Here is a 24,331-nt window from a genome sequence, read left to right on the forward strand (position 1 = left end):
ACGCGGCTCTGCTCAGTACACCTCGTACACACGCGGCTCCACTCCGTACACCTCGTACACGCGCGGCTCTGCTCCGTACACCTCGTACACACGCGGCTCTGCTCCGTACACCTCGTACACACGCGGCTCTGCTCCGTACACCTCGTACACACACGGCTCTGCTCCGTACACCTCGTACACACGCGGCTCTGCTACATCCACACTGTAAACCCCTCCTGACCCCACACATAACCTTCCCCTCATCCAGCATCATGACAACCAGCACAGCAGAGTCCTGCATCCACTGAGGCCCCTGATCATGTGACCCCTGACTCCTCCCCTCCTGTGACCTCATCACAGCTCCTGTGCGCACAGAGCAGCCATATATGTGGTGGCGGCTCTGCAGGTGGAGGTATGTGGAGACCCCATTACTGGGCGCAGGGGGCATTAACCCCTTCAGCACCGAGAATCCTTTGGGGTCTTGTGTTGCCCCTTTATAAGAATGATAAGGTTTTTGTTCTGTTTCCTGTAATAGATACATACGACCCAACTATGGAGACAGGAAGGGAGGAAACGTATTGTTCTCATAGTACAGGACCCCTTTACTGCCCCACAGTGTAATGCCCCCATTATGCCCCTTATGCAGGATGTGTGATGCCCCCACACAGTGTAATGCCCCCATTATGCCCCTTATGCAGGATGTATGATGCCCCACATAGTGTAATGCCTCCATTATGCCCCTTATGCAGGATGTATGATGCCCCCATTATGCCCCTTATGCAGGATGTATGATGCCCCCATTATGCCCCTTATGCAGGATATATGATGACCCCACAGTGTAATGCCCCCATTATGCCCCTTATGCAGGATGTATGATGCCCCCCACAGTGTAATGCCCCCATTATGCCCCTTATGCAGTATGTATGATGCCCCCACACAGTGTAATGCCCCCATTATGCCCCTTATGCAGGATGTATGATGCCCCACACAGTGTAATGCCTCCATTATGCCCCTTATGCAGGATGTATGATGCCCCCATTATGCCCCTTATGCAGGATGTATGATGCCCCCCACAGTGTAATGCCCCCATTATGCCCCTTATGCAGGATGTATGATGCCCCCCACACAGTGTAATGCCCCCATTATGCCCCTTATGCAGGATGTATGATGCCCCCCACAGTGTAATGCCTCCATTATGCCCCTTATGTAGTATGTATGATGCCCCCACACAGTGTAATGCCCCCATTATGCCCCTTATGCAGTATGTATGATGCCCCCACACAGTGTAATGCCCCCATTATGCCCCTTATGCAGGATGTATGATGCCCCACACAGTGTAATGCCCCCATTATGCCCCTTATACAGGATGTATGATGCCCCCCACAGTGTAATGCCCCCATTATGCCCCTTATGCAGGATGTATGATGCCCCCCACACAGTGTAATGCCCCCATTATGCCCCTTATGCAGGATGTATGATGCCCCCCACAGTGTAATGCCTCCATTATGCCCCTTATGTAGTATGTATGATGCCCCCACACAGTGTAATGCTCCCATTATGCCCCTTATGCAGGATGTATGATGCCCCCACACAGTGTAATGCCCCCATTATGCCCCTTATGCAGGATGTATGATGCCCCCACACAGTGTAATGCCCCCATTATGCCCCTTATGCAGGATGTATGATGCCCCCACACAGTGTAATGCCTCCATTATGCCCCTTATGCAGGATGTATGATGCCCCACACAGTGTAATGCCCCCATTATGCCCCTTATGCAGGATGTATGATGCCCCACACAGTGTAATGCCCCCATTATGCCCCTTATGCAGGATGTATGATGCCCCCCACAGTGTAATGCCCCCATTATGCCCCTTATGCAGGATGTATGATGCCCCCACACAGTGTAATGCCCCCATTATGCCCCTTATGCAGGATGTATGATGCCCCACATAGTGTAATGCCCCCATTATGCCCCTTATGCAGGATATATGATGACCCCACAGTGTAATGCCCCCATTATGCCCCTTATGCAGGATGTATGATGCCCCCCACAGTGTAATGCCCCCATTATGCCCCTTATGCAGTATGTATGATGCCCCCACACAGTGTAATGCCCCCATTATGCCCCTTATGCAGGATGTATGATGCCCCACACAGTGTAATGCCTCCATTATGCCCCTTATGCAGGATGTATGATGCCCCACACAGTGTAATGCCCCCATTATGCCCCTTATGCAGGATGTATGATGCCCCCCACAGTGTAATGCCCCCATTATGCCCCTTATGCAGGATGTATGATGCCCCCCACACAGTGTAATGCCCCCATTATGCCCCTTATGCAGGATGTATGATGCCCCCCACAGTGTAATGCCTCCATTATGCCCCTTATGTAGTATGTATGATGCCCCCACACAGTGTAATGCCCCCATTATGCCCCTTATGCAGGATGTATGATGCCCCACACAGTGTAATGCCCCCATTATGCCCCTTATGCAGGATGTATGATGCCCCACACAGTGTAATGCCCCCATTATGCCCCTTATACAGGATGTATGATGCCCCCCACAGTGTAATGCCCCCATTATGCCCCTTATGCAGGATGTATGATGCCCCCCACACAGTGTAATGCCCCCATTATGCCCCTTATGCAGGATGTATGATGCCCCCCACAGTGTAATGCCTCCATTATGCCCCTTATGTAGTATGTATGATGCCCCCACACAGTGTAATGCCCCCATTATGCCCCTTATGCAGGATGTATGATGCCCCCACACAGTGTAATGCTCCCATTATGCCCCTTATGCAGGATGTATGATGCCCCCACACAGTGTAATGCCTCCATTATGCCCCTTATGCAGGATGTATGATGCCCTCACACAGTGTAATGCCCCCATTATGCCCCTTATGCAGGATGTATGATGCCCCCACACAGTGTAATGCCCCCATTATGCCCCTTATGCAGGATGTATGATGCCCCCACACAGTGTAATGCCCCCATTATGCCCCTTATGCAGGATGTATGATGCCCCCACACAGTGTAATGCCTCCATTATGCCCCTTATGCAGGATGTATGATGCCCCACACAGTGTAATGCCCCCATTATGCCCCTTATGCAGGATGTATGATGCCCCACACAGTGTAATGCCCCCATTATGCCCCTTATGCAGGATGTATGATGCCCCCCACAGTGTAATGCCCCCATTATGCCCCTTATGCAGGATGTATGATGCCCCCCACACAGTGTAATGCCCCCATTATGCCCCTTATGCAGGATGTATGATGCCCCCACACAGTGTAATGCTCCCATTATGCCCCTTATGCAGGATGTATGATGCCCCCACACAGTGTAATGCCTCCATTATGCCCCTTATGCAGGATGTATGATGCCCTCACACAGTGTAATGCCCCCATTATGCCCCTTATGTAGTATGTATGATGCCCTCTCACAGTGTAATGCCCCCATTATGCCCCTTATGCAGGATGTATGATGCCCCACACAGTGTAATGCCCCCATTATGCCCCTTATGCAGTATGTATGATGCCCCCACAGTGTAATGCCCCCATTATGCCCCTTATGTAGTATGTATGATGCCCTCACACAGTGTAATGCCCCCATTATGCCCCTTATGCAGGATGTATGATGCCCCACACAGTGTAATGCCCCCATTATGCCCCTTATGCAGGATGTATGATGCCCCCACACATTGTATTGCCCCCATTATGCCCCTTATGCAGGATGTATGATGCCCCCCACACAGTGTAATGCCCCCATTATGCCCCTTATGCAGGATGTATGATGCCCCCACACAGTGTAATGCCCCCATTATGCCCCTTATACAGGATGTATGATGCCCCCACACAGTATAATGCCCCCATTATTCAATATAATATAATTCCAGTGTCGGTAAATAAGACGAGAATTAGCGTTATGGACGTTGTGGACCTGTATTCAGGTGCAGCTTGTTGTGTGTGGCCTAAAATATATAGGTTTTATTAGAAAACGAAATACTGGAAAATAATCTCCTCATATGTTTCCCTTATTATCTCCAGTAATTGTATTATTACACAGGATTTTTATGATGTTACATCGGCTCATCATCTTCTCTTTCAGGTCTCTACAATATCGGATCCTCTCAGTGAAGATCTTCTATAGAAGAGAATTTTTCTGAATCACCTATCAAGGATGGATATGGACAGAGACAAGATGGCGGAGAGGATATTCCACCTCACCCTAGAGATCCTCTTCCGGCTTACTGGAGAGGTGAGAGATTCTGATGACGTCACATTACATCATTCTTATCTATGGGAATAACAGATGGACAGAACTGGAGAGGTGAGGACTCTGGAAATGTCTGGAGGGAGATTTATTAATGTGTCTCTCCATAACCAGGATTACACAGTAGTGAAGACCTCTAGTGAGCGCTGTCAGGACCCTGTGTCTGAGGGATGGGGAAGACCCCTGAGCCCAATCACGGGGCCTTCACCTCACCCCCTGATACATGAGGACATCAATGACCAGAAGATCCTAGAACTCATCTACAAGATGATTGAGCTGCTGACTGGAGAGGTGACACTGCTGGGAATGCTGGGACATTATACAGTAACGCTATGAAGGGATCAGGAGATGACGGTATCATTGTATGTGTCAGGTTCCTATAAGATGTCAGGATGTCGCTGTCTATTTCTCCATGGAGGAGTGGGAGTATTTAGAAGGACACAAAGATCTGTACAAGGACGTCATGATGGAGGTTCCCCAGCCCCTCACATCACTAGGTAATAGACAGGACTAAATACACACGGCCTATAATTATCTGTATGTAAAGAATGAATTCAGTCCCTGTATGTGTTTCCTCCAGATCTATCCAGTAAGAGGACAACACCAGAGAGATGTCCCTGTCCTCTTCTTCCACAGGACTGTAAACAAGAAGATCCCAATGTTCCTCAGGATCATCAGGTAGATGGAGAGAAGGTGTCATGAGATCTCCCCTATGATGTGTAGACGGCTGTGAAGGTCTTGTGCTCAGTCTTGTTTTATCCACCAGTATTATATGGTTTATACTTGTGTAATGAGAACGGTGGAGATGGCAGGATTAGAGCTGATCATAGATACGACTTCTCTGTCTGTGACTTTTACGATATTTGTTTCAGGGCGGAGATCTGATGCATATTAATACTACAGAGACATATGTGAGGGGTGATGAGCGGTGTAAAGAGGAGATTCCTACATATGACTACCCAGGTGAGTAGTAACCACTAAATTAAGAGTAGTCACAGATTCTTCTCAGTCACAGGCTGCGGATGGTTTACCTGTCATTTAGGCTGACCATATCACAATTGTGTGACCACCATTTTGCATCTAGACCAAAACCTTCTCTTCCACCAAAAACAGTACAAATGACTTTGGGCATTGCAAGCCCTTTTGTATACAACTTACAACCTGGAAGATCCACCTACCAACTGAAGAAGAGATTCCTACATATGACTACCCAGATGAGTAGTGACCACTAATTAAAGAGAAGTCACAGATTCTTCTCAGACCCTGTGTCACGAGGTTACCGTAACAGTTTGGAGTCAGAAGACCTCAGCTTCTGATGGCTCCTACTCCCGCTCCGAGAAGAAACACTTCTCCGTCGTTTTAATTGTGTTTTATTTCTTCTGTCAGAACAGAAGTTAAACGGCCGTGTTGGAAATCCCTGTGCTCACAGCTGAGCTCGGTTAGCCACTAATTTTCACCTTTATAATCTGGACTCTGATACTAATCCTTGTCAGAGAGTTCTTTTGCTGCATAACTAAAGGAGGGAAATGAGTGCTTATAAGAAGGAGAGTAGGAGAAATTATTTGTGACTGTTGCCTGGTTTGTATGTGTGGTAATTCCTTATCCTTCTCCATTTTGGTTTATCCCCCTACCTTCACACCCCTGTGTTTTCCTCTGTTATATGTGATTGAATATTTTGTATGCCTGGAGTTTTCTGCTAACCCCTGTCTGTGTAGCCCTGTTTGTCCAGTTGGTGTTTTACTGTGCACAGTAGCGTCCCCTTATCAGGGTGGGGGGAGAGAACAGATGGAGGGCTAACTCAAGAGTTAGGGTGAGGGTGGAGGCCCCGGCATCCTCACCTTCAGAGGTATCCTGGGGAATAGGGTGAGCTAGGGCGCCCCCTAGAGTTAGAGACAGGGTAGGAGTCCCTGGTCCCTGGTCACCCGACAGCTGTGTCATGACATTATCTCTGACAGCAACCTTTTCTTCTGATCCATGATGGATCCTATTACTGCTCTGACGAGGCAATTGCAGCAGCTCAGTCTGAAGGTGGTGGATTTACGCTCGGTGGTCTTGCAGTTCCCTAATACAGCGGGTGTACGAGTGTCGTCTCTCAGACAAACCGTAGTGGAGCCCAAGGTCGTGTTGCCTGACAGGTCTCTGGGGGGCGGGACAAGTTTGTGGTTTTCAGAGAGGCCTGTAAACTGTACTTTCAGGCTATGTCTGGTTTCCTCAGGTACAGAGGAGCAACAGGTGGGGATAGTAATCTCGCTCCTTCAGGGAGATCCCCAAGCATGGACATTTTCTCTCCCGTCTGACTCACAATCACTTCAGACGGTGGAGATTTTTTTCGGGCTCTGGGCCTTATATATGACTAGCTATTGAACCCGTTCTACGCCCGGTTGGCGAGCATTTTTATTGGTATATGGTCCACCATCCTGGTATTTGTGCTGCCCCTCATCCCTATCCTGGTATGCATGGTACCCCTCATCCCTATCCTGGTATGCATGGTACCCCTCATCCCTATCCTGGTATGCATGGTACCCCTCATCCCTATCCTGGTATGCATGGCACCCCTCACCCCCAATCCTGGTATGCATGGTTCCCTCAGCCTTTTCCTGGCATGCATGGGCCCCTCACCCCCATTCTGGTATTCATGGCACTCCTCATCCCTCAATCCTGGTATGCATGGCACCCCATCCCTCATTCTGGGATGTATGGTACCCCTCATCCTGGTATGCATGGCACCCCATCCTTCATCCTGGTATGCATGGTACCCCTCATCCCTATCCTGGTATGCATGGCACCCCATCCCTCATCCCTATCTTGGTATGTATGGTACCCCTCATCCTGGTATGCATGGTACCCTCATCCCTATCTTGGTATGTATGGTACCCCCTCATCCCTATCCTGGTATATGGTACCCCTTCATCTCTATCCTGGTATGCATGGTAACCCCTCATCCGTATCTTGGTATGCTTGGTACCCCTTCATCCCTATCCTGGTATCCATGGTGCCCCCTCATCCCCTATCCTGGCATGCATGGTATCCCCTCATCCCCAAACCTGGCATGCATGGTATCCCCTCATCCCCAAACCTGGCATGCATGGTATCCCCTCATCCCCAAACCTGGTATGCATGGCACCCCTCATCCCCAAACGTGGTATGCATGGCACCCCTCATCCCCAAACGTGGTATGCATGGCACCCCTCATCCCCAATCCTGGTATGCATGGCACCCTTCATCCCCAATCCTGGTATGCATGGCACCCCTTATCCCCAAACCTGGTATGCTTGGCACCCTTCGTCCCCAAACCTGGTATGCTTGGCACCCCTCATCCCCAATCCTGGTATGCATGGCACTCCTCATCACCAATCCTGGTATGCATGGGCCCCTTATCCCCAATCCTGGTATGCATGGCACTCCTCATCCCCAATCCTGGTATGCATGGCACCCCTCATCTCCAATCTTGGTATGTATGGTACCCTCATCCCTATCCTGGTATGTATGGTACCCCTCATCCTGGTATGTATGGTACCCCTCATCCCTATCCTGGTATGTATGGTACACCTCATCCCCAATCCTGGTATTCATGCACTCCCCCATCCCTCATCCTGGTATACATGTTATGCATGGTACCCCCTCATCCCTATCCTGGTATGCATGGTACCCTCTCTTCCCTATCCTGGTATACATGGTACCACCCCATCCCTCATCCTGGTATGCATGGCACCCCCTCATCTCTATCCTGGTATGCATGGTACCCCCTCATCCCTATCCTGGTATGCATGGTAACCCATCCCTCATCCTGGTATGCATGGCATCCCCTCATCCCTATCCTGGTATGCATTGTACCCCATCCCTCATCCTGGTATGTATGGTACCCCCTCATCCTTAGCCTGGTATGCATGGTACCCCTCATCCCTATCACGCTGCACACACACAAAAAAATAGACACTTAAACTCGCCTTTCTTCCCTGTGCTCCAGCGCTGCGTCCTGTTCTGCCGGAGGCCGGGGGAGGAGTGTGGTGCCGGAGTGTTTGTGTGCCCATACCGCACTGTCTGGCACCATTTTGCTGAAGACACACTACAAATGCGTCACGCTTGCACAGTCTATAAAGACTTCAGACAGAGGGACGCTTGTAGCGTTATATTATAGATGATGACCCCGATCGCGTCTCCTTAGCCGATTTCACATTGCTCCAACTTCGGCAGAGAGACCGGCCCGCGGAGTTCAGGAGGTGGGCCACGGATACCAAGTGGAATGTCCCCGCACTCCGTAGTCTGTTCTGTGAGGGGCTTACAGTAAGGGTGAAGTACTCCTTGGCCCTGTATGAGACTCCTGACTCCCTTGAGACAGCCATGTCTCTGACGATTCGAGTTGATGGCTGTCTTCGCCAGTGACATAGGGAGTTACCCCCGTGTGTGTGCGGGGTCCAGGGAGGTCAGTGTGGCGTCACCTGAGGCACCCATGCAGGTGGGTGTGACATCTTCCTCTGGGAAATTGCCGGTAGTCCAGCATAAGCTAGGAGTGTATTTCTTTTGTGGGGAAAAAAGGGCCATTTCTTGAGTACGTGTCCTTCCCGTCCCCATAGTAAACAACCGCCGGAAAACTAGATGGCCCTGGCTGCGAGAAGGTTAGCAAACTGGGTGTACTTATCACCTCTGTGGGTAGGACACAGCTTTTTCTACCAGCTGAAGTTCATGTGGGTGGGGTTAAGGTGGAGGTGTCAGCCTTTCTGCACAGTGGGGCGGGGTTTAACTTGATCAACTCTCGGTTTGTCCAGGCCCAAGTCCTCCGCCCACATACCCTGTCCAGACCCATACAAATAATTGTCATTGATGAAAACACAATAAATAAAAAGTCAGCTCACCCTCGAAGTTCCTGGAGCCTGGAGAGCCAACTGAGCCGCTATGAAACTGATTAGAGAGAAAGAGATGCGTCCAGCTTCAGGTAACTCGTAAAATCCGAAATCTTTATTAAATCAGTTAAAAAAAATCTGTGGATGGACAAGTAGCATATAGTCACAAAACATACCCCGAAAACCCACAGTACAAAAAATACAAAAGTGACAGATGTTACAATACACAAAAAGTAAGATCATGTTTGATGTTCATGCCATTAGGGGTACGTGTTTGGACGAGATAAATCAACAAGGATTCACGATTCAATAATTTCCTATGGTGGTCCCCTCCTCTATGTGGTCTGGGTACCTTCTCAATACCAATGACATTACAACTAGATGTGTCCCCATTATGATGGAGTGAGAAGTGTTTGGACGCCGCTGAACTTTGAAAAAATGTATTTATTAGTGGCATCAGAAAAATACCTCCATGTGCAAATCTTATGGCCGCATCTATAAAAGCCTTTAGTGTGAAGCCATGTTCTTGATTGTGCTGGAATATGGTCCAAATACAAACTAGGGGACAAGATGTTTCTTTAAGTGGGTTCCCTGGTAGCCGAGAACTGTATTGGTTCAGAAAGAATGGATTTGAGTTTACTGTCCTGTTCTAACATAGGAAGGTGTCTATTAATAATTCTCTTAATCTCCTCAAATTGGGGGCTAAACTGGGATGGGCTGATTGGCACCATGTGGTTTGATTTTGTCCCCTATTATCCTCGATCTATCCATAGAGTCCACTCTAACCCTGGCCCTATTAATTGCCCAATTAGGGTAGTCGTTGCATTTCCTAAGTCTTACTTATCGGGTAAAAATCCATACTTTTACCCTTTACAGTCACGCCCCCCGATTTTGGATGATTTTCAAGAACTAGTGGAGTCGGACTTACATTTTTTGAAACGTAGAATTGATCATGGGAGTTATTTGTCTAATCTAGCCAGTAAAGAGAGACTCGCTATGGACAATCTTAAAGCAAATAAAGATTTAGTTATCCGTCAGGCGAATAAAGTGGGGGCAGTGGTACTACTCAATGCTGGTTTATATAAAAAAATTTAATCTGGCCCTTCTAGCGGATACTGAAGTCCTATAAAGAATTGAATTATGATCCCACACATAGTTTTGCTGACAAATTAAAAAAGCTATTGGAGGAAGGAGTTTCCATGGGAGCGATAGGTGTACAATTATCACAAGATCTTGTTGTTACACATCCAATCACCCCACTCTCTCCCTAAGGTACATAAACAGGTATTCCCTCTATCCATGCACCCCATAGTTGCAGGCATAGGTAGTTTGGGAGAAAGGTTGAGTTCTTGGCTAGATCTATATCTTCAGAGGTTGTAAAATGGAGTGGGTATTGCCAAGGACACTGCTTGGGTACCCAGTTGGCTAGGGTAGATACCCGGTCTATGCCTAGTTACCTGTCGGATTTTGGGGATGTTTTCTCGGAACAAGGGTGCCAAGAACTACCTCCCCATTGTCCATATGATTGCGCCATAAACCTCGTGCCTGGGGCTTAGCTGCCTAAGAGCAGACTACAATATTTCTGGTCCGGAGAGATAGGCCATGAGAGATTACATCACGGAAAGACTGGGTAAGAGTCATATCAGACTAACAAACAAAGCAGTACACTGCAACGCTAAGTATACGAACATGAAATATATGAAATTTGAATAGTATTACTGCTCTAGAAAATAGAAATAAATGAGAAATCTTAGCGCATAAATTGGCCAATTCATGTGTACCTGGTAGCCGCGATAAGGCGTTTCTCAAAGTGCCAGGACCCTACCAATGTGAATACCTCTCTAAGGGACATCCGTCTGCTTATGTGTGGAAAAGTAAGATCCTACTGCAATAAAAACTCAAAAATACCAGGACCCTATCAATGTATTTTTGAGAAACGCCTTAACGTGGCTACCAGGTACACATGAATTGGCCAATTTATGCGCTAAGATTTCTTTCTATTTTCTAGAGCAGTAATGCTATTCAAATTTCATATATTTCATGTTCACATACTTAGCGTTGTAGTGTGCTGCTTTGTTTGTTAGTATTTTATGGAGGTAGCAGCTCCTAGTAAGCACCTGTTCACACCTATTTCTTGTATTGGAAGTATTATCAGTTTTTTTCTGTTTTTAATGGTCATATTAGACCATGCTCTCCCCCCGTTGCCACTGTGTTTTTTTTTTTTAAAGAAAGATGGGGGGTTACGCCCCTGCCTAGATTTCCGTGAACTCAATGCGATCACTGTCCGTGATCCTTATCCTCTTGGGCTCATTCCAGACCTCTTTAACCAAATAGTCGGGAGTAAATGGTTCTCTAAGATGGACCTCAGTGGGGGGCGTATAATCTCATATGTATTAAAGAGGGAGATGAGTGGAAGACCGCGTTCAATACGCCTGAAGGACACGGTTAACGAACGCGCCCACCATCTTTGAACACTTTATCAATGACATCTTTAGCCATGATAGACAGGTTTGTGGTTATCTACCTTGATGACATACTAATTTATTCTCCTGACTTTAAGTCACACCAGGTACACGTCAGGCAGGTATTACAGATACTTCGAGACAATAAATGATATGTCAAACCTGAGAAGTGTATGTTCTCGGTTGAGGAGATCCCTTTCCTAGGAAACATGTTGTCTTCCACCCGTTTTCGCATGGATCCAGTGAAAGTCCGGGCGGTATTGGATTGGGATCGTCCGGAGAATTTGAAGGCGTTACAAAAGTTTTTAGGTTTCGCCAACTACTACCGCAAGTTCATAAAGAATTTTTCGGTAGTAGCCAAACCTCTTACTGATATGACCAGAATGGGACAGACTTCTCCAGGTGGTCCAGTCCTGCCAGGGAGGCATTTGATACGTTGAAAAGGTGTTTTTATTCTTTGCCGATTCTTATACAGCCTGACGTCTCTCGACCTTTTGTCGTTGAGGTCGATGCGTCTGAGGTGGGAGTAGGGGCTGTGTTGTCGCAGGGTTTGTCTCCTGGTAAATGGCAACTATGTGCTTATTTCTCTAAAAAACTGTCACCTGCAGAGAGAAATTCTGATATTGGTAACAGGGAACTCTTAGCTATGAAATGGGCTTTTGAGGAGTGGCGTCATTTTTTTGGAGGAGGTGGTCCACCCTGTGATAGTAGTCACGGATCATAAGACTCTGGTATACTTGGAATCGGCAAAACGTCTTAACACCTTGTCAGGCTAGATGGACATTGTTCTTTACCAGGTTTAACTTCTTTGTCACATATAGGCTGGGGAACAAAAAACTTTAAGGCAGATGCCTTGTCCCGTTGCTTTCCTGGGGTAGGAGACAAGTGTGAACCGCTACCTATTCTTCAAAATGGGGTGGTTATGGCGTCTATATGCTCCGATCTGGAAAGAGAGGTTGTTGACGCTCAGAGGGCCTTCCTGCTGCCTGTCCACTTGGTAAACTGTTTGTTCCTGTAATTCTCAGTCTTAGAACCCTCAGTGAACATCACGATTCGGTGTTGGCCAACATACTGGTAATATAGCCACCATGGATCTGCTTACTCTGCGTTTTTGGAGGCCAGGTGCTCATAAGCATGTCCGGGAGTACGTAGCCACCTGCAGTGTCTGTGCGCCTTCAAAGACCCCTTATACTTGTCCGTCGGGGGCTCTCCAACCTTTGGAGATTCCCAGTAGACCTTGGACTCTCTTATCGGTCGATTTTTATCACAGATCTACCCGTGTAGGCGGGGAATACTGTAATCCTTGTAGTGGTTGATAGATTCAGTAAAATGTCTCATTTTGTCGCATTGCCAACTTTACCTAATGCCAAATCCTTGGCGCAAGTTTTCATCAGAGAAATAATTAGATTACATGGGATCCCGACCAACATTGTTTCTGATCGGGGGTTGCAGTTTGTCTCCAAATTTTGGAGGGCATTTTGCACCCGTTTGGGGATCCATTTGTCCTTTTCTTCTGCGTTTTCCTGCAGTCTAATGGGCAGACGGAGCAAGTTAACCAGAATCTGGAGACGTACAGTACAGACCAAAAGTTTGGACACATCTTCTCATTTAAAGATTTTTCTGTATTTTCATGATTATGAAAATTGTACATTCACACTGAAGGCATCAAAACTATGAATTAACACATGTGGAATTATATACTTAACAAAAAAGTGTGAAACAACTGAAAATATGTCTTATATTCTAGGTTCTTCAAAGTAGCCACCTTTTGCTTTGATGACTGCTTTGCACACTCTTGGCATTCTCTTGATGAGCTTCAAGAGGTAGTCACCGGAAATGGTCTTCCAAGAATCTTGAAAGAGTTTCCAGAGATGCTTAGCACTTGTTGGCCCTTTTGCCTTCACTCTGCGGTCCAGCTCACCCCAAACCATCTCGATTGGGTTCAGGTCTGGTGACTGTGGAGGCCAGGTCATCTGGCGTAGCACCCCATCACTCTCCTTCTTGGTCAGATAGCCCTTACACAGCCTGGAGGTGTGTTTGGGGTCATTGTCCTGTTGAAAAATAAATGATGGTCCAACTAAACGCAAACCGGATGGAATAGCATGCCGCTGCAAGATGCTGTGGTAGCCATGCTGGTTCAGTATGCCTTCAATTTTGAATAAATCCCCAACAGTGTCACCAGCAAAGCCCCCCCACACCATCACACCTCCTCCTCCATGCTTCACGATGGAAACCAGGCATGTAGAGTCCATCCGTTCACCTTTTCTGTGTCGCATAAAGACATGGTGGTTGGAACCAAATTTGGACTCATCAGACCAAAGCACAGATTTCCACTGGTCTAATGTCCATTCCTTGTGTTCTTTAGCCCAAACAAGTCTCTTCTGCTTGTTGCCTGTCCTGAGCTGTGGTTTTCTAGTAGCTATTTTACCATGAAGGCCTGCTGCACAAAGTCTCCTCTTAACAGTTGTTGTAGAGACGTGTCTGCTGCTAGAACTTTGTGTGGCATTGGCCTGGTCTCTAATCTGAGCTGCTGTTAACCTGCGATTTCTGAGGCCGGTGACTCGGATAAACTTATCCTCAGAAATAGAGGTGACTCTTGGTCTTCCTTTCCTGGGGCGGTCCTCATGTGAGACAGTTTCTTTGTAGCGCTTGATGGTTTTTGCAACTGCAGTTGGGGACACTTTCAAAGTTTGCCCAATTTTTCGGACTGACTCACCTTCATTTCTTAAAGTAATGATGGCCACTCGTTTTTTTTTACTTAGCTGCTTTTTTCTTGCCATAATACAAATTCTAACAGTCTATTCAGTAGGACTATCAGCTGTGTTTCCACCAGACTTCTGCACAACACAACTGATGGTCCCAACCCCATTTATAAGGCAAGAAATCCCACTTATTAAACCTGACAGGGCACACCTGTGAAGTGAAAACCATTTCCGGTGACTGCCTCTTGAAGCTCATCAAGAGAATGCCAAGAGTGTGCAAAGCAGTCATCAAAGCAAAAGGTGGATACTTTGAAGAACCTAGATTATAAGACATATTTTCAGTTGCTTCACACTTTTTTGTTAAGTATATAATTCCACATGTGTTAATTCATAGTTTTGATGCCTTCAGTGTGAATGTACATTTTTCATAGTCATGAAAAAAACAGAAAAATCTTTAAATGAGCAGGTGTGTCCAAACTTTTGGTCTGTACAGTTCTTATAAAATCATAGCCATCGTCAATCTCGTAGCATTTTGCCTTGCTTTACCGCCTACCTTTAGGATCCATAATGTTTTTCATCGTTCTCGCCTCAAAAAATATGTTGCATCTACATAGTAACATAGTAATGTAGGTTGAATAAAAACCTAGGTCCATCAAGGTCAACCTTTCTCCCCCAATTGTACTCCCTACACTAACACTTCACTAACTTACTGGAACTAGGCCTCACAATTGTGTTACCATTTTTATTATTACTGCACAATTACAGATGAACCAGTTTATAATTTTTTTAATCGGTTTTATTTATTGTATTACTCTTATGGTATTACTAAAGTCCTTGTATCTAAATCTGTTGATCCAGAAGAAGGCAAAAACCCCAGGATACCTTCAGCCAATTTACATCATGGGGGAAAAAAATTCCTTCTTGACCCCGAGAAAAGGCGATCAGTACAAGAACCCTGGCTCAATTGTACTACTATAGGTGTAACATTAATTTAACTGTAGCCGACAATATTATGTGTATCAAGGAAATCGTCCAGCCCTTTTTAGAAATCTGATATAGTGTCTGCCATTCCTACCTCTTGTGGTAGGGAATTCCACAGCCTGACTGCAAAGAACCCTTTCCTGTTTAGGTGCCGGAATCGTCTTTCTTCCACCCGTAAGGAGTGCCCCCTGGTCTTTAGTATAGTCTTTGGAAGGAATAAGTCATGTGCTAGACCTTTGTACTGACCACACATATTAAAACATATACATGTAAATGAGATCCCCCTCTGGGCCGTCATTTTTCTAAGCAAAACAAGCTTAACTTTTTCAACCTCTCATCATATGAGAGGCCTCCATCCCATGTAATAATCTAGTTGCCCGCCTTTGAACTGACTAACTTCTGAATATCCTTTTTAAAATATGGAGCCCAAAACTGGCTCCCATATTCCATATGTGGCCTCACCAGTGATTTATAAAGAGATAACAATACGTTGGGATTGCAGGATTTTTTCATACACCCTAAAATCATGTTTGCTTTTGCGGCTCCCGCTTGACATTGAGTACTGCTGCTCAGCTTACTTGTAACCAGAATACCCAAATCCTTCTCTGTTCTGTAGTCCCGAGTATACTCCCACTTAATGTATAAGTAATATGCATTACTCCGTCCTAGGTGCATTACTCTACATTTATTTACATTAAACTTCATCTGCCAAGTGTTTGCCCATTCAGTCGTCTTATCCGTATCGTTCTGCAATATCGTAATGTCAAGATCAGATTTTAATATCCTACTTAGTTTGGTGTCGTCTGCAAAAACTGACACCTTACTCACAATCCCATCCCCCAGGTCATTAATAAAGAGGTTAAAAAGAATTGGTCCTAGCACAGATCTCTTATCTTCTGTATCATCACCTCTACCTCCATCACCTGTCATTGTCAACGGAAATTTGGAGTTTCAGATTGCTAAAATCTTGGATTCTCATCTTTTTTGTCGGTCACTTCAGTATCTGGTACATTGGAGGGGGTATGGTCCTGAGGAGAGGATGTGGGTACCAGCATCCGATGTTCATGCGGCCAGACTGGTCCAGGCTTTTCATGCGGCTTGCCCCAATAGGCCTCGTCCTGAGGTTCCGGAGGTCCCTCGTAGAAGAGGGGGTACTGTCATGGGGTTACCGCGACAGTTTGGAGCCAGAAGACCTCAGCATCGGATGGCTCCTACTCCAGTTCCGAGAAGAAGCACCTCTCCGTCATTTTAATTGTGTTTATTTCTTCTAGCAGAACAGGGGTGAAACGGCCATGTTGGAAATCCCTGTGCTCACAGCTGAGCTCGGTTAGCCACTCCTTTTCGCTTTATAATCTGGGCTCTGTTACTAATCCTTGTCAGAGATAGCTTTTGCTGCATGACTAACGGAGGGAGAGGAGTGCTTATAAGAAGGAGAGTTGGAGGAATTATTTGTGACTGTTGTCTGGTTTGTATGTGTGGTAATTCCTTATCCTTCTCCATTTTGGTTAATCCCCCTACCTTCACACCCTGGTGTTTTCCTCTGTTATATGTGAGTGAATATTTGATATGTCTGGAGTTTTCTGTTAACCCCTGTCTGTGTAGCCCTGTTTGTCAGGTTGGTGTACTACTGTGCACAGTAGCGCCCCCTTCTCTGGGTGGGCGGAGAGAACAGATGGAGGGCTAACTCAGGAGTTAGGGCGAGGGCAGAGGCCCTGGCATCCTCACCTTCAGAGGTATCCCGGGAAATAGGGCGAGCTAGGGCGCCCCCTAATGTTAGGGACAGGGTAGGAGCCCCTGGTCACCTGACAGCTGTGTCGTGACATCCTGGTTGTGGCTGTTTTATCAGTGATGTATCACAATCACTTATCACAATCATGTGATCACCATTTTGCCTTTAGACCACAAGCTTCACCAAAAACTCCTTCACCAAAAACTTTCACGCCACCAGAAAACGTTAATAGAGCCTTTGTCCGTCAGAGGGTAAAACGTAAAGTAACAAGTCCATACAATAGTGCTGGTTAGCCTACCTAGCTTAGAGTCCAGCTTCAATGTCCTTTAGCAGAGTAATTTCTTCCAGGAGACCTGCAATCTCCATACATCCAGCATGTGTGAAACCGCTCCAGAGCTGTTACCTCCAGGCCCTCCCCACACCAAATGCTCTAAAGGCTGTGAATTTTATCCTCTGACCTCCTCCCTCTACAGGTGTTCAATCACCTTAGCACTAAAGATGGCTGATTAACCCCCTTGTGTGCTGGAACCTTTTTCCTATGTTTAATTACTGGAGCTAACAATCTCAGTGCTACACATCTCCCCTCCAATACTTTACCAGTGACTTTGTCACATTATGTAGAATGTGCTGAGAAGTTAGAAAATCACTTGAAGAAAAATATTATGATGGACCACTGTAACATACCTGGCGGCGTCCTTGCATGGTGGTCCATCTCCCACTGTGCAAGAGGGCGCACTTGATCTCCTGTCCAGAATGTCTCTCTGGCTTCCCTCCATGCTGTCTGTTTGTGTCTGTTTCTGCTGCTTAAGGGCGGCGCCCGATCACTTCCTGCCTTTTGTACCTGCTGTGGGTCACACCCCTTGTGCGTCCTCAGCCTATTGCTGTCTGTCACTTGGTATATAGCTCAGCAGCTCCCTTCTATCCCGGCCTGTGCATAGTGTTTCCTTCAGTGTGTGCTTGCACTCTGAAGGTGCCAGGTCCCGTCTCTTGTCTCCTGCTTTTTGTATCAGTTCCCGTGTCTGAACTGAGTCCTGTATGTCTCCTGCTTTGCGGTATCAGCTCCCGTGTCTGAACTGTGTCCTGTATGTCTCCTGCTTTGCGGTATCAGCTCCCGTGTCTGAACTGAGTCCTGTATGTCTCCTGCTTTGCGGTATCAGCTCCCGTGTCTGAACTGACTCCTTTCTGTGTTCTCTTGTCTGTCCTGTCTGAACACGCTCCTAGCCTGTTCCTCTCGCCTTCTAGTGGCCGATTTCCTAGACCCGCTCCTGTGTCTGGTCTGTCCTGTCTGAACACGCTCCTTGCCTGTTCGTTCCGCCTTCTAGTGGCCGATTTCCTAGACCCGCTCCTGCGTCTGGTCTGTCCTGTCTGAACACGCTCCTTGCCTGTTCGTTCCGCCTCTCTGGGGGCCGTATTCCCAGACCCGCTCCTGTATCCCTCTGCAGTGTCGGTCTCCTCCGTACACTCAGTTCCAGTCTGAACTCTCTCCTGTCCTTTACCTGTTTTGCCTCTATGTCCGTTCCCTACCTTTTTCTGCAGAGTCTGAACTCGTACCTAACTCCTGCTTGTTGTCTCTGCAAGTACTGTGTGAGTATCTGGCTCTGTCTTTCCCTTCCTGTCTGTTCCGTGTGAACAGAGCCCTGTCCTCCCTGCTCAGCCTTGTCTGCACTCTAGCTGTGCTTGCCTGTAACCCTCTGCCTGTATTGTTCCTGAGTCCCGGTGTGTACTGGGTCCTATCCCGCCTGTGTTCCTACCTGCTAGTGCCTCCCTGTCTGCACTCTAGCTGTGCTTGCCTTTACCCCCCTGCCTGCATACCAGTCGTGCCTGCCTATACCCTCCAGTCTGTGTGCCAGCCTACCAGCCTGTTCCTGTATTCCCCTGTGTGGGTCAACAGCCGTGTCCGGGGTCTGTCCTGGAGTAGCACCTGGTCCCTCTGCTCGGTTCCTCCTTGGTGCACTGGCGTCGTATGCCGTCGTGCGACCCTGGTCGGATCGGGTGAATACTTAGTCACGCCCCTCCAGGCATTCACTCTCCGGCACGGTCCAGTGGAATCACTACCAATCCCACGCACACGCCGCTTAGCCCGGGCGTGTGCATAACAGCATGCTCAGGCCATGGTTCCCGTTGAGCCCCACGGCCTTCGCTCTTTGAGAAGTTTTTCCAGCGAATACATGCATTAAAATAAAATAAATAAATTTTTTTTCCCCCTTTAGCTGAGTTCCAGGCGAATTACGCACCCGTCCAGATGGATCTATCAGCCCTCGTTCCTGCGGATCCGCCACGTTACTATGGGGATCCAAGACAGTGTCGTGCATTTGTGGAGCAATGCATGCTACACTTTAAGGCCTACCCTCTCTATTTTCCTTCCGATTGGGCTAAAGTGGCCTTTATGATTGACTACCTAGCGGGTGATGCCTTGAAATGGGTCACCCCCCTATGGGAAGCATGGGATCCTGTCATCCTTGACCTGCAGGCCTTCCTGGTGGCCTTTCGTATGGTCTTCGAGGACCCTAACTCTGAAGCCCCTGCTGAAGCTTCACTTCCCAATATCCCGGAGCAGCCCCGACGGGTAATGTGTGTGGGTAGCGCAATAGTCCTCCAGCCCAATGAGACTACTGCCCACCCAGAATCCTCACAGGGTGACTACGCTTTCCGGAATACTTCTCTCAACCTCAAGAGGCAGCCCAGACGTGCTAGACTTAGAGGCAAGCCGTCACGCCAGGGTCTGTCCTCCCTGAGACCTCCTGACCCCAACCTTGAAGTCCCTACTGAAGCTTCATCTCCCTGTATCCCGGAGAAACCCCAATGGGTAATGTGCGTGGGTAGTGCACCAGTTCTCCTGGCCGAAGAGACTTCTGCCCATCCAGACTCCACACAGGAGAACTTCCTGCACCCGGCATCAGATGCTTCTTTCTCTTTAACCGGTGTGCATGTCCAAGGATGCTCCAAAGCTGTGGTTACCTCAGAGTCTGTGCACCTCTACTACCTGGCGGAGGATCCCCTGTTGCCTCCTGAACCCTCCGGGATACCACTCGATGACAAATGGAGAGAGACTTCTCTACACCCGGTACTCAATACTTTGTCCGCTTCGTCCTGTGAGCCTGACAATGGGTACCCCAAAGTGGTAGTTACCTCCGAGTCTCTACACCCCTCCGACCAGGCGGAGGATCTCCAGTTGTCTCCTGAACCCTTCGGGGTGCTACCTGGTAGCGAAAGGACAGAGACTCTCCTATACTCTGTACCTGATACCTCGCTCGCTTCGTCCAGTGAGTCCAACTTAGTGTACTCCGAAGCAGAGGTTACTCCTGAGTCTCTACACCCCTCCGACCAGGCGGAGGACCTCCAGTTGTGTTCAGAATCCTTCGGGGTGCCACCTGGTGGTGAATGGACAGAGACTTTCCTATATCCTGGATCTGATACCTCGCTTGCTTCGTCCAGTGAGTCCGACCTAGTGTACTCTGAAGCAGAGGTTACCCGTGAGTCTCTACACCCCTCTGACCAGGCGGAGGACCGCCAGCTGTCTCCAGAACCCTTCGGGGTGCCACCTGGTGGTGAATGGACAGAGACTTTCCTATACTCGGTACCCGATACCTCGCCTGCTTCCTCCAGTGAGTCCGACCTAGTGTACTCTGAAGCAGTTGTTTTCTCTGAGCCTCTGCACTCTTCTGACCCGGCGGAGGACCTCCAGTTGTTTCCTGAATCCTCCGGGATACCACCAGATAACAAAGAGACAGTGACTTTTCCTCATTATGTACGTGATAACCCGTCTATTTCTTCCTGTGAGCTTGACAAGATGTACCTCGAAGCAGAGATTACCCTTAAGTCTCTGTCCCCCTCCAACCCAGTGAACGACTGGCCCTCGAATTCCCTGCGGAAGATTCTGGCAGGCCTGAAGAAGAGGGGGCGTAAGGGGGGAGGTACTGTAACATACCTGGCGGCGTCCTTGCATGGTGGTCCATCTCCCACTGTGCAAGAGGGCGCACTTGATCTCCTGTCCAGAATGTCTCTCTGGCTTCCCTCCATGCTGTCTGTTTGTGTCTGTTTCTGCTGCTTAAGGGCGGCGCCCGATCACTTCCTGCCTTTTGTACCTGCTGTGGGTCACACCCCTTGTGCGTCCTCAGCCTATTGCTGTCTGTCACTTGGTATATAGCTCAGCAGCTCCCTTCTATCCCGGCCTGTGCATAGTGTTTCCTTCAGTGTGTGCTTGCACTCTGAAGGTGCCAGGTCCCGTCTCTTGTCTCCTGCTTTTTGTATCAGTTCCCGTGTCTGAACTGAGTCCTGTATGTCTCCTGCTTTGCGGTATCAGCTCCCGTGTCTGAACTGTGTCCTGTATGTCTCCTGCTTTGCGGTATCAGCTCCCGTGTCTGAACTGAGTCCTGTATGTCTCCTGCTTTGCGGTATCAGCTCCCGTGTCTGAACTGACTCCTTTCTGTGTTCTCTTGTCTGTCCTGTCTGAACACGCTCCTAGCCTGTTCCTCTCGCCTTCTAGTGGCCGATTTCCTAGACCCGCTCCTGTGTCTGGCCTGTCCTGTCTGAACACGCTCCTTGCCTGTTCGTTCCGCCTTCTAGTGGCCGATTTCCTAGACCCGCTCCTGCGTCTGGTCTGTCCTGTCTGAACACGCTCCTTGCCTGTTCGTTCCGCCTCTCTGGGGGCCGTATTCCCAGACCCGCTCCTGTATCCCTCTGCAGTGTCGGTCTCCTCCGTACACTCAGTTCCAGTCTGAACTCTCTCCTGTCCTTTACCTGTTTTGCCTCTATGTCCGTTCCCTTCCTTTTTCTGCAGAGTCTGAACTCGTACCTAACTCCTGCTTGTTGTCTCTGCAAGTACTGTGTGAGTATCTGGCTCTGTCTTTCCCTTCCTGTCTGTTCCGTGTGAACAGAGCCCTGTCCTCCCTGCTCAGCCTTGTCTGCACTCTAGCTGTGCTTGCCTGTAACCCTCTGCCTGTATTGTTCCTGAGTCCCGGTGTGTACTGGGTCCTATCCCGCCTGTGTTCCTACCTGCTAGTGCCTTCCTGTCTGCACTCTAGCTGTGCTTGCCTTTATCCCGCCTGCCTGCATACCAGTCGTGCCTGCCTATACCCTCCAGTCTGTGTGCCAGCCTACCAGCCTGTTCCTGTATTCCCCTGTGTGGGTCAACAGCCGTGTCCGGGGTCTGTCCTGGAGTAGCACCTGGTCCCTCTGCTCGGTTCCTCCTTGGTGCACTGGCGTCGTATGCCGTCGTGCGACCCTGGTCGGATCGGGTGAATACTTAGTCACGCCCCTCCAGGCATTCACTCTCCGGCACGGTCCAGTGGAATCACTACCAATCCCACGCACACGCCGCTTAGCCCGGGCGTGTGCATAACAGCCTCTTAGAGAAAGCGGAGGGTAATGATGCTGTTGGCTTCCTAGAACCCTGATATCTTATTGGATGAATCTACCTTCTCTCCCTTCTGTGCTGCTGAATGTGCTCATATGGTCCCTACAAGACCAGGTCCAGTCTTTCTGGCCAAACTTCACTTTTATGATCTACAACATTAAATGTGCAGTGAGGCCAAGTGTGAATTTCTGTACAATAACAGCAGAGTTTCCCTTTATCCTGACTTTTCAATTTCTTTTTAAACCAAATAACTTCAAATAGATAAAGTATACAAAAAACATTACACCTGTGCCATGATATATCTCTAAGCTGTGCGTGGCTGATGGCTGTAATATACATTTATTCACGCCTGCAGGAGGTGTGTTGGCTCCAGCCCTGGTTTCATGGATTCACTCCACATCATAAATTCCATTATGTTTTCATTCCTAAGGAATTCAGATTACTGCACAATCTCTCCTGAAATGGGGGCACTAATACTTTCTCTACTGTTCTGGTCAGGACTCATAGTAGCTCCATTGGTCCACCATAAATGAGTGCAACTCCGGTTTAGTGTTGGAGCTCTCCCCTCATACATACGTTGTTGTTGTTGTTGTTGGAGATGTAGCTTTTTTTTTTTAATCTATGTCTATTGGTTTACAGATTTTTAATTTTGCATGATTTGGGGTGGAATCGGATTTCTTCCTTTTTTTTTCTTTTTTGCTTGCAGCAGCATGGAATATAAGGCAATAATCCCTGGCTGGATGCATGTAATACACTATCCCTAGTGCTATAGCTCACCCGTATACAAATTGTAGATAAAAGAGGTAATATTATAGAATATGGAATCGATTTAAATCTGCCTCATAAAAAAAAAAAGTCCCATTATTAAGGAGTGGGTCTCCTAGACTGGTAATGCCCATGTACTAAGTGCATGGGCTGAAAAACTTTTACCCCTGGGGGTATGCATGAATATAGAAAAGAATGTCTGAAGTAGGCCTCAAAAATTGTTCATGCGGGCATCATAAATACCTTTAACATAATTAATGGGGGTGTCGCATGATGAGCACCCTGTTGATGTGGTGGTGGAGGAGGATGAGAAGAAGGAGGACGACCTAAAAAAGAAGAAATCCTGAAGCGTATACCCATGTCTGGGTGTGAAGGGGTGCATGGGAATAGACCAGAAAAAAAATGGATTTGAGTTCATGTTCTGCGACGGTCATTCAGTGGTGGTGAGAAGTCTGGGCCAATCCAGGCCTTGTTTATTTTGATAAGAGTCAGCCTGTCACCATTTTCAATTGACAGGTGGATGCTCTTATCTGTTATAATACCCCCCCCCCCTGCATCCTCCCTGGTAGGGGTACACCCATGAAGAGGATCAGGTAAGGCCGGAACACCTCCCGCAGCTGGGACTTCTGGTCCGTGGATAGCTGCGGGTTGAATTCTGCATCCTCAATAGACCCTGCGTCCCGGGCTGCTGCCAGTAAGTCCACTAGGACTCCTGTCTCTCCTTCTTTGGGGACGCTACACACAGAAAGGGCACAGGAATCCCTGTCATGATGAGCTTTTATCATGTTGACGTGGAAGACATTCTGCCTCTTCCTGGTGTACAGTACAGACCAAAAGTTTGGACACACCTTCTCATTTAAAGATTTTTCTGTATTTTCATGACTATGAAAATTGTACATTCACACTGAAGGCATCAAAACTATGAAACTATGAATTAACACATGTGGAATTATATACTTAACAAAAAAGTGTGAAACAGCTGAAAATATGTCTTATATTCTAGGTTCTTCAAAGTAGCCACCTTTTGCTTTAATGACTGCTTTGCCCACTCTTGGCATTCTCTTGATGAGCTTCAAGAGGTAGTCACTGGAAATGGTTGGTTTTCACTTCAGAGGAGTGCCCTGTCAGGTTTAATAAGTGGGATTTCTTGCCTTATAAATGGGGTTGGGACCATCAGTTGTGTTGTGCAGAAGTCTGGTGGATACACAGCTGATAGTCCTACTGAATAGACTGTTAGC

General features: G+C 47.8%; 1 protein-coding gene across 1 annotated transcript in view; it reads left to right on the plus strand.

Moving 5' to 3' along the window:
• The first annotated feature begins 326 nt into the window (after positions 1-326).
• Positions 327-24,331, plus strand: part of LOC141217357 (uncharacterized) — a 29,630-nt gene continuing 5,625 nt past the window's right edge. Inside the window, exons 1-6 of the mRNA XM_073665785.1 lie at positions 327-391; positions 4,093-4,242; positions 4,372-4,548; positions 4,631-4,754; positions 4,838-4,935; positions 5,130-5,220. Coding sequence (XP_073521886.1) covers positions 4,165-4,242; positions 4,372-4,548; positions 4,631-4,754; positions 4,838-4,935; positions 5,130-5,220 — 568 coding nt within the window. The 5' untranslated portion in view covers positions 327-391; positions 4,093-4,164. The remainder of the gene's footprint in view (positions 392-4,092; positions 4,243-4,371; positions 4,549-4,630; positions 4,755-4,837; positions 4,936-5,129; positions 5,221-24,331) is intronic.

This window comes from Phyllobates terribilis, unplaced genomic scaffold (assembly GCF_046119375.1).
Source record: "Phyllobates terribilis strain yellow unplaced genomic scaffold, ASM4611937v1 Scaffold_238__1_contigs__length_3037890, whole genome shotgun sequence".
Taxonomy (NCBI): domain Eukaryota; kingdom Metazoa; phylum Chordata; class Amphibia; order Anura; family Dendrobatidae; genus Phyllobates; species Phyllobates terribilis.